Below are 12048 nucleotides of genomic sequence, written 5' to 3' on the forward strand. Positions count from 1 at the left end.
AACAACATAAACTACCATAACATACAATAACATGGTCACAAATCTGGCTTAGAATCTACAAAGGATAAAATTGTAATCTTTAGCAGATTAAGTCAATTAGGTAACTTTACTTGATAGAAAAAAATATCAAAGCAAATAAAACAATTCGTTTAAGTGGGTTAAATCAAGGAAATCAAATATAATATATGAGTCGACACACACATCTTAAAAAACGAAACGTAAAACAGTAATTTATAGTTGACCAATACTTGATCTACGAAATTATATAGAGCTTACACAAATTTATTAGAACAGTTATTAATGGAAAGTAAATAAAGAAACGTATTATAACACTTAAAACATATATTTACGCTTATACTGTTACTCACAAGACGGTATACAAGACGGTAAATGATTGGACACTCCAATCATCATCAGACCCAATAGACGAATAAACATTTGCGTAAATTTAATAACACGTACGATGCTGATCACGAAGTTAAACAGTGATTGGTTTTACATTTGCTTTATTCAGAAAATATTGATTTATTTCTACAAAACAATAAGTTGTTTATAACTGTAATCTTAATTCTTCACTCAGCTTGAACTAAACTTCATTAAATTTTTATTAATATTCAATTGTGTTGGGCCCTGTAGCGATTTTCCTGGTGCCTACAACAATTGTCCGAAGACTACAAAGCAAAACGTTAACGACTAAATATGGGGAAAATGTATCTCGTTGTATAATTATGATTTTAGCGCAGTTATAGAGCAATGTCAAACTTTCTACAAATAATTAGCAAGCGAAGTAGGCAAATATTTGTAGCCAAGGCAGACATTGATTAGTTGCCTGTTGGTGTGTTCAGACTGCCAGTGTCTGTTATGTGGCGACTGCTGCTCTACGGGAGGTGAAAGAACTAATTTCAAATCAAGGAAACGCTAACCTCATTCCAAAAGTTAATTCTTTTAGAGAAAAATTATGAGTGTTTTAAAATTTTATGAATATTCATTATGAAGTAGTTTTGATGAAAAAAGGGGAAGTCGATCTTAAATAAATTAAGTTCAATGAAATCATTCAAACATGTTTATGATATTACGTCTTTTATTCTTAAAACTAAAAGTAAAAAAAGTTGAATAATTTGTTATTATGTAATCAAACATATGTAATTTTCCATATATGAATAATTGATTAACTTATTATATTAAACCATTTGGAAACGTTTTGTATCCTTTAAGTATTTTAAAAAGTACTTCAAGTATTTTTAAAAGCGTACTCAATTTATGGATATAAAATCCTATGTACGAAATTCTATGTTTGATGCTGTACGCGGACTATTATTGAACCCGTTGTGTTTTGATATGAAATTTATTGTTTTATGCTATATTACTGTCCATAAGTATGTTAATGGTTATACAATTTTTAGCTTTCTTATCAAACTCATTTAGTTTGAGATTGTCACATCGACACGTCCTTTTGAGATCTGAAGACTAAAACGAAACTTCAAACTAAATATTCTTTCTTTTGGTACGTATCATTTTCCAACCTTATGAATATACAAAAACCCCCAGTAAAAATAGAACATTTGATCGAGTTTTGATAGGATAGTCAAGTGTGTAAACAAATTACAATGTGAATTGTAGACAAACTAAGCGAAATCTCCTAATCCCAAACAACAATTCCAAGTCAAAACGTGTAAACTGGCACTCAGGGACTGTCCATTAGTTGTGTGCTTTACAAAACAGGACCATGACAGTACCACCTACGCAGGTTTGCTGCTACCGGGGGACAAGAACGGTCGTATTTCAACACTCTGTGGGCGCGCGGTAGTTGGGCCCACTCGAATAATCTAATATAGAGGTAATGTGCTCATTCTTTACTGCTACTAAAGTACACACTGTAACATTTAAACACACTGTCACACGGAATGGAGTAAAGTATTGTGACAATGTTGTGGATTGTTATTAGTTTGTTGTGCATTTCTTACTGTTATCTTGTAGAGTTTAGACATGTGTTTGCTAAGCGGGTTTGATGTAAAATTAATAATTTATAGTTTTGTTTTACTAAAGTTTACAAATATTAATAAAACTTACTATTATGAACTGAAGGAAGAATGAACTAACGGAGGAATTATGGAATCAAAATGATTAGAAAATAGTTTTAATTGTTTCGTAAAATGGGTTTTCATGGTCTACATAATCTGAATAGTTATTACCTAAACTGTATGTCCCACCTTTTGAAGGATTTGACCATTTGTAGCTCAAAAAGTGCAATGTTAAGACGATATAATGTTTGTAGTTCGCGTAGTAATACAATTTTCAGACATTCTTACAACAGACTTGTAAGAATTGTACATTTGTATAACATTTTAGTGAGACAAGAATGTTATATTGATTCGAAAAAAATAGGATTTAAACTTCACATACTAAAGTAATATTACTCAGTGATATGATTTTTACGAGATAGGGCTGCTAATGTATTAACTGAGCACCATGAAATATATATAAACTTTACGAAGTTTAATAAAGCCGATCCTTAAGTTTTTATTTTATTTCAAATTTGCAGTTAAATAAGTTAATATCCATCCAATAATAGAGTTCTCTTTTCCATTGGATGACCTTAATTTTTAATACATCGAATCCCCTTTAGTGTCACCCTAATATGAGAGATCAACAAATATTACGAATATTTATTTAGGTTACATACAATTTAGAATAATATTGTATGATGAAAGATTAGTCAATAATAAGTGTTTATACTTCAGAGAGTCTTCGGAATTTAGGAGTTTTAGGAGTGTTTTGGAAATTTAATTACTCATTGCTAAACGGGACAGGAGTCTTAACACAATTAAACGAGAAATTTCAAATTTTATTCTTGTTATAGAATAAACACTTGATACCTTTCAAAATGTCAATCAGATAACCACATGGCCTTCTGCCCACTCAGACTGACCCTTACTATAAGCCTGAGGCGGCCGAAGCTATTAGTGTTTGTTGATACAAAACGATATTCTAATACAGAAATTTACTAGACACATATGCAGAAGCTTATTAAGTAATTACGTAGATAAAGTGAGTGATTCTGGGTAATCCAATAATGTTGAAGCTCAATTATGCTAATGGAATCCAGCTTTGAATTGTGTTTACATAACAAAATACAGCACAACTCTTTACAAATCTATTTGGATCCAAGGAAAATTCAAGTCAAATCTATAGACAGTAAGATGCATCGCTAGGGATAAGGTCATGCATCGTACGTATTATAAGGTAAAAAGTATAAGGACAGAAATAAGATCAGGTAAAATGTTATTACCAAATTGAATAACTGGTGTTATAGCATTTACAATTAGTTCAATAAAGGGACGACTATAAAGATTTAGATTAAAATTTTTAAGGAACTTAGACATTTATGACAAATATATAAATTATTACTTTCTAGTCTACATAAATACTGCTGAACATGATCTAACATAATATTTATGTAAGTGACAAGGGTATATTTATCATTTGGAAAGTTACTTGGAGACTAAAAGTGGCATTCGAAGAATACTTATTTAGGAGCTCTTATTGTAACAAATTGAATCAATAAAATTTATGTCGTCATTAGACTCCCTTAACTCTAATCTAATAACACTATTTAATAGTATTTTACTACAGTTTAACTTTAAACACACTCTTGGAGTTCTAACACCAATGTTTTGTTGGCAAACTGTTTTACAGAAAACCCCACCAATTTACTTACAAGCTCTCGTACTTAAAAGTCATAAACTAAGTACCTCAAGCTAACACGACCTTATTTTACGTAACTCTTGCGATACAAAATATTTATAGGGAAAACTGAAAAATATGTTCCAGTTTACAAAGCAAACAAAAAATACGCCTTCAGTTGAAAACCACAACATATTTCAAACCTGTTGAAGAAATTGCGTCGAATAATTTTAGTCCACGTACTTTCATCGAATTAATTACTTGGATCATTCACTGGTACTTGGCAACGTAAACTAGAAAACCGCGGATGTATTAATTATTTTACTAATGAATATATCTCGACGGTGGGACAAGTGGAGTGAATACGCCGAGATAGCATCTCAGTCCAGTCCAGTCCAAGCATCGGACGTTTATACTTGTGTTTGGACTGGCGCCAACCATCGGCGGATTGTACTTTCTCTGAAGTATTCCACTCCAGGATAATTGGAAGGAATTTTGTGATCAAAACGAAATATATACTGGCATACACCACGGCAGTTTCGTAAATTACTCCATCGTCGGGTCAATGGTTCAATAAAAGTTAGTCATTATTGTTTGACAAACTATATGTAAATTGGTCTCAACAGTAACTGACGATGGAAATATATGTAATATGAACGGTTACTTTAAATTAATGCTATTGTTATTTAATGAGGATAGTTATGTCTTTGTTTAATTCAAACGCATCAAATCTTCAACTCTCATAAAAGAAAATTCAAAATGTAAAATCCACTAAGTTTCACCTTAGAAAGCGTTTGTTCATACTGAATAATAGTTCAAAGTTAAAGTGGCAATGGAGGATAACTAATTCTTTGATTTTAAATGTTTCCCAAATGTTGATCGTATATCGTTACACATTTTACCAAGTAATTAAAAAATAAGGGAGGAAGGAAGTACGTCCTTATTTAAATTGTTGCTTTTGTTGAAGCTTTTTGGGAAATAAACTAATCAACAATTACATTTTGTATTTTCCTTGGGTGTAAGATTTGATACATTCCTACGTGGATTGAAATATGACTATTTAAACATGTACAATGATGTGATTAACGCTATACTTAGTTGTAAATGAGGTTGCAATACTAAGTAACACTACGTAACATCCAGCCTTAAAAACTTTGCAAAAGTGAATTACCATTACACGAAGATCTATGAAAAGAAAAAAGATTAGATTACACATATAGTAGTATAACACAAGAAAAAAAATTACTGTAGCCTAATCTATTAAGTTTAGTTATTTACGAAATTAAATTTAAAAAATATCAATAAAATCTGTATTACCCCTTTACATTTTGCATATAGTTGACTCTCGTTTGGAGACTTTAACGCTAGGTATTACCGAAGATCTGTTAAGCGGTTCACCGAGTGTCCGCTAGACTGCAGCACCAGCTGTAACACTGACTAAAATAGCCCCTATCCCATCTCTGCAGCTTCACAACCGCAGTGCTTGACTGGAGCGCGCCGTGAGCACACGCGCGACGCGAGCCGGAGTTTACGTACGAAAGTGAAAGTAGTTACGAACTTTTTGAAGAAAGTGTTTATTTTTTACTATCGTTATAACATTTTAAAATGTGATATAAATAACTAATTTTGAAAAAAAAATATATAAAATATGCAACGTAATTTGTTACACTAATTTATTTAACGTGATTTACTTGAATTTCTTTATTTTTTTATATAAGATGGAAGTGTGCAAAGATGGAATGGACGAGATCGACCCAAACAACAACACGGAGAAAAGTTATTCCCTGAGACCTCGAGCGTCGTTGAAGAAAGAAGACGAAGATTCCGACCACGAAGACTCCTGGAGACCTAGAGGTCGATCGAAGAAGCGGTCGAAACAAAAATCTCTTCCGTTGAGTAAATACCGAAGAAAAACTGCCAATGCGCGGGAACGATCGAGAATGAGAGAAATCAACGATGCTTTCGAAGCTCTACGAAGAGTTTTGCCTCATTGCAACACTAGAAGTGAAAACCCCAATGAGAAGACTACGAAAATTATGACGCTACGGTTGGCAATGAAGTACATCGCAGCTTTAGACAACGCTTTGAGACAAGCTGAGTTTGACTCTGATGGTGAATCATTGATTAGTGACTACGGAATCGCAGCTCAAAGTCGGGAACATTCTTTGACTCCGTCTTCTACGAGTGAACACTCTGACATCTTCGATCAGCTGTTCATCTCTTCTTCCTTCGACGACCATTCGTCAACTTCTTCAAGATGTGATCTTTCGCCTCTTTTACGAGAAACACTCAATTCGCCTTCTAGGAGTTCACCTTCTCTTCTCAAATTCGACTTGAGTGCTTACTCAAAGTCTATCGCTACTTCTAGACTGGCAGCAACTTCTGCGGTGGATTCTAGGACCACTAAGGCAGTTCTTCCCCCGTACACTACATTAACCAGTGCAGCAACGACAGAGTTCCCACCCCAAGTTAAAGACTCGTCCCCCGTGGAAGTGCAGGAATACCCGGACATATCTTGGAGGGAATTTGATTGTTTATCTCCTTCACCAGTTAATTTAGACGACCTCTTCATCACGTAGAACTCCAGGTGTTTTATGAAGTGAAAACATTGAAGTGTGCTTTTATATAAGTGGTCCATTGTGATATAAACTGTAAGTACTTGTAAATAGTTTGTTATCGATATTTTATCGAGGCTATTTATCTATTGTGGTTTCATAAACAATTTAAAAAGCTTTATAAATGCTATTGCAGTAACTTAGTCAATTAAATTGCCTTTTCAGTATGAGTCATAAAAGAGTAGAAGTTACAGTGATCTAATAACTATTTATAAATCCTATTATTTCATACTGAAATATATTATTCAATCTTAGAATGGAATATAAAATCCTTCATAGCTTACGGGTTTCTAATAAATAATAAGCAAATCAATTTTCAATACTCTAGTACGTTAATTCATAGTTTGATTTGTATATGTCACCACTAGACAAAGAATTTGATAAATTAACAAATAGCACATTTCTATTGAGTTGTGTTCACAAATACAATAATAAAGCATTTATTTAATTTATGTATTGTGTCCAGAAACATTCAATACCAAAAAAACATATTATACCAATAAACTAAATAACAAAATGTTTGTTATTCTTAAATACTACTCTGTAAAACATTTTCAGGCATTTATCCAAACCAAAAGAAATGCATATGCTATACTATGACCACCACTTTTCAATCCTTGCTTAAGATACCTCAAATTTTGATTTCTTTCTCTTCCTTACATTAAAGAAAGCATATAGTTTCAAATCTTTTAGAGTACAGATTTTATGTTATGAGTATGATTTTAACACGATTCCAAAATAGAAAATAGACTATTAGTATTTATAAATGTACTTTTGTTGCCATTATACAGTATATTTCAGTTTTAAAAATTTGGCTAAAGTATATCCACCTGGGCTAGAGTATATCCCACCCTCATCATAACGTAGAGACATATGGTATATATAAATAAAGTTTTGGTTCAGCATTATATATTTCAGTTAGACCTTATAAGGTACTGCATGTAAGAGGTTTTATAATTTTTTTTCGACAGAAATTAAAACCAGATAATATTTAACATAATCTATAATGATTTTCTGGAAGATCTGTTAAGTTGATTTATCTTCAAAGTACATGCAAAAAATGTATGTTAAATGTACCAAGTCGGTTTATTCTGTTAGGTAATTTATAAAACAAGTCTTCATACACTCACTAGGTTGTGATAAATGTATTCCATTTTGATACGTGAAATCTTATGTGCCATGTCAATATAATAGTGTAAGATCATGCAAAAACCTGTAGAAAATAAAAGATTTAATTTTTATTACATTGACATTTTTATTCAAGATTATACCTTATACCATCACAGTAGCTATATGTTTGAAGGTTGTTTTGAGTACGTATTTTCTCGTTTACCTTTTTTATAATGTTATTGATTTTTAAATGGGTTTGTGCTTTATCGATGAAATACATTTTTAATAAAAAATATATAAAGATGAATGTAAACTTTATGCTCATTAATATTTGTGGGAAAGGTAAAATAGTCATCTAAAAAAAGTGCAAAACTAAATGGATTTAATAATGATTCATGAAATAGAATTATGTATCATTACCTGAAATCTATATGTAAATTAAATGTTAAACAAGGTTATTATGAAAAACATGATTTTTTAAATTATTGGTTCGAAAAAATGGAAATATAAAAAAATTACTAATCAAACTCAAAATGCACTATGTATACAGATGGCTCATTTAAACATTAGATTTTTATCATTAGTGTCAATTCATGAGCCAAACTGTGTAAATAAATAAAAATGCCTTTATTTCCGAGCAGTACAAATAACTGCTTTAAAGAGTGACTCAGGTCAATATAACTATCTTAACATAATATACAGCAATTATAAATTATTAAAAATATATATAGAGTTTATGTGAGAGTGTAAAAAATGTATGTTTAAGTTTTTACTATGTTTACACGTTGCACTTCTGCAATTATTAATGAGAAACCGCATCTAATAAATGTTAAAATAACTAGTTACTCTCATTATTTTTTAATAACTGCAAGCAATTCACCCAAAGTTCTCTTGAAAACGAGTTATTAAATCAAAGCTAAGTATACAAGGTATACTACTAGTATAACAAGGTAAGTATAAAAAGCTAATCGTTGAATGAGAATTTAACTACACTAGTCAACTGCGACTCTACCAATAATATTACTCAGATTGCAAGGAACATTTTTTATTTTTATTTTCTTAGCAAGAAAAACATTAAATTGAAATGTGTCGGCCAAATGGCAGATTTCAATATACTATCTACCGTCACAAATTTTTATCATAGTTTAACGTTGTAATTAATACTTCGGTATTAATAGTAAGGATGATATATTTTGACATGCAGTACTCACTATAAGTTAGTGCATTAGTTACAAATGCCGTAAAAATAACAATTATTATCTAAAAAATTTGCTTAGTGTATTTAAAAGAACATCTAGGAATGGTAATTAGTTCTGGATTTATGAAAGAGTGTACAAATATTTATTATTTAACAAGTCTTTTGGTGTATGCAGATTTTAAATAATGATTTAGAATGTTAAATACTATTATACATTTTTAAATGACGAATACAAATGAAAGCTTACAGCCAGAATAATTGTAGTGTTGCGTAAATGTTTAATGTAAATAATAGCACCTAATATAATTTTGAAGTAATTATTTTTACATTTTAATTACATATTCAACCCAATCAAATCTTCACCAATAAAGTAGAATATTAATATCACTAATGAAACTAATATTCTTATAAACTTGCCCTCACTCCAATTTTTTTTACAGACATAAAACAATTAGGAAAGGCACTTAACAGGAAAAGCTGAGAAACTCCATAACTAACATTTTTAGATACTTAAAGGTGAAAGAATACTCTATACACGTTTGTATAGACAAATCTCCCATCAATACATTTAAGTGATTCTTAATAATGGCGAAGGAATACCAAAGCAGAAGATACAGTGAGAAAACTAGGTAAGTTTAGTATTTAACATATCAAGTGGAGCTTCATTTTGTGATGTCAATTTTATAACTTCAAATTCTTTCATAACCAATACCAGACCACTTTTTGGTATTCATATTATCGTTATATTAGAGGGCTCAAAGTACTCAGCTGGTACCTATGAACTATAATGCTTGATCACATCGTCGTATGCAACACAATCCTAGTTACAATCACAGCTAAGATTCTGCATTGTAATTTTTATATTGCATTCATTTTGGGCAGAGACATGCTTAGAGATTAAAAATAGCATAACTATTTACTTTTTTACTATTTACTATTTACTTAAATACTGAAAATACTGGTATTTTCTTGCAGTTTAAAGCTTTCTATTTGGCATTTTGTGTGATTCAAGATTTAATAGGGGTGGAATGGGTTCCATACTTACCCAAATGTATTTAAAATGAAAAATATGCAACGATTTATTATACAGATTGTTACCTACAAATTTTCTTATACAGCAATTCGTTCCTTATATTTACCGTGTATTATTTTAATTTGTTTTTCAATAAATTTTTTATCTCTAAAGTTACAAGTTTACCCCCTCAACCATCAGTGGTAGGTAATTTTAACTATGAAAACAACCTCTATTATTTTTCAGCTTTTGAAGCTTAAAACTTAAAAGGAATCTCTGAACAGGTTTTAAATTTTCACCCTTAATACATAGAAATGCCGGATTACCAACCAAACAATCGTGTATAGCTTAAAAAACTTTTGTACATTAAACCGCTGTTGTTAAATGAAAGGCTACGGAGAAAAATCCCAAAAACCTGGTGTTTTAAGATTCCCATGTTTATCTTTTGGAGAAAAATTAAACTTTTGTGTTTAACTTATTTATGATATATTTAAATATATTTATTTATGACTTAAATATGATGATGATTAAATTTGGATAATTCGTTTTTTCAACATATGCTATTAACTTTTAGACAAAAACACCTATTACCTCCCTCGTAGCAGCAAACCTAAGTACTTGCTGAATCAGGTAGGTATTCAATTGATGAATAAATACGTCTTGTTTACATTTTAGTACAAATCTAATCACACGAATTGAAATTAACTTAGTCTGCAGGTTTGCTGCGGCGGAGGTATATATTTAACCTACTGTTCACCACCTGGCTCTCAATATCCTTAGCTATTTCAATCGAGTGCATTAACAGTTATGACATCATTACAATTTAGCCCCATGCCTTTTCTTGAATCATGAATTAAATCCCTTATGCCGGACCCTTTAAATTTTTTAATTTCTAAAACTTTATCACATTCATGTAAAATACGTACTACGTGTTTTGTTTTAATTTATTAATTAACTTTGCCATAAATTCCAAACCTATAAAAGTCGCAATAATAAACTTTGGAAGAATATTAAATCTTTCCCTTAGACTTCAAATGTGATATTTGTTGCTATTCTTACTGTTTTTCTATTAAAACTCTTTTCTTCATACTGTACTTGTATGTAGAAGCCCCTAATTTACATTTTTCCTAATTTTAAACGTTATATATCACGTTTAAAAATCGGCAAAGAACCAAAAAACAGTGCCTTAATTACAAAGAATTTCTTACATCAAAGTTGCAAACGCGCTTTTGATCACTGCGCAAAAAAATTGCGCAGAAAAGGACTTAAACAGGTTTACAACATCGGAGACTACAACGGGCGGTAAGAGAGGTGGCGGGCGCGTGTTCCCGCCATATCTGTGTCGTTCTTCCCGCCTAAATATGGTAAATCACCGGCCTGCTAAGTACTTTCCGCTGTTGGCATCCCTGCCTACCGGAATGTGCACCTTTGTTGTGCCGATATTGTTATCAGCACGTTCATTATAATGAAATATACAAACCAAGAAAAGACCGAAGTCGCTTACAGTGTAAAACGTTGTGAGGTCGTGGAAGGTCTTAGACGGACCCTGGAAGTGAAATCTGTCGGAAGATACTGTATGGTTTAAGACAAGGGAGTATGTAATTGGCTATTAGGAATTCATATCAAATATTTGTATTTTTAACAAGATTATTTATTAGTTTAAATTAGTTATTTCTATCTATTGTCATATAAAACGGCTTATTTGGAAGACTAGTCCATTGTATCAGCAACCCAAATCATCTGCACGAAGCAACGAACTACTAACGATATTAAGATATTCGTCTACAGCTGTAGGATGAAGTATTTTAAGAAAAAATATGCGCATGGACATTTTTATGTTAAATAACTTCTTGATCAGCGTCGTTCGTGTTATTAAATAACCTGAAAGCACAAAAAATACGTCAAGTAGCACTTATAATAATATATTAACATTTATACTGTTTACTTACAAGACGGTAATTCGATATAAAGGATCGAAATGAATGATGAAACGATTCGAAATGACGAAACGAATGATGAATAGTGGTTGGCTATCAACCAATTATCATATTTTATGATGAAGTAAGTGATTACATGAAAATAAATATAAAAAAACAAAGACCTTGAAAAATTTATGAACAGCAACAGTTTGCATTACTCAAATAGTACAAAGATTCTTAATACGTCGGGTATTAATAGATAAAAACTTTGTCAACGTTTTATGTAGCATTTCATACGTGTTTTATACAAAACAATTGCCGGTCTTTTGTATGGTTTTGTTCTTCACTATTTGTCGCCTTTTAGAGTACTTATTTTAAATTGACGAGCATAAAGATTTTTCTAGAGTGTTAAATCTTGCAATAAACTGTCAATAATTAAGTTATTATACCTGTTTGTAGCTTGCAATGGTTTTGCATCTTGTTAATTGCATAAACGCATGTACAAAATTA

General features: G+C 31.2%; 1 protein-coding gene across 1 annotated transcript; it reads left to right on the forward strand.

Annotated features, from left to right (window-relative positions):
- The first annotated feature begins 5190 nt into the window (after positions 1-5190).
- On the forward strand, positions 5191-7541 carry LOC128986136 (neurogenic differentiation factor 4-like). The gene has a single exon (XM_054406302.1). It carries the CDS (start codon positions 5403-5405, stop codon positions 6261-6263), a length of 861 nt encoding a protein of 286 aa, XP_054262277.1. The 5' UTR covers positions 5191-5402; the 3' UTR covers positions 6264-7541.
- The last annotated feature ends 4507 nt before the right edge of the window (positions 7542-12048 follow it).

The sequence above is a fragment of the Macrosteles quadrilineatus genome, unplaced genomic scaffold (genome assembly GCF_028750875.1).
Source record: "Macrosteles quadrilineatus isolate MER2022 unplaced genomic scaffold, UCM_ALF_1.0 Scaffold_2__2_contigs__length_208266976, whole genome shotgun sequence".
NCBI lineage: Eukaryota > Metazoa > Arthropoda > Insecta > Hemiptera > Cicadellidae > Macrosteles > Macrosteles quadrilineatus.

Bases quoted from the DNA above. Each gene is read 5' to 3' on its own strand.
- LOC128986136 (XM_054406302.1), top strand. From the start codon at position 5,403: ATGGAAGTGTGCAAAGATGGAATGGACGAGATCGACCCAAACAACAAC.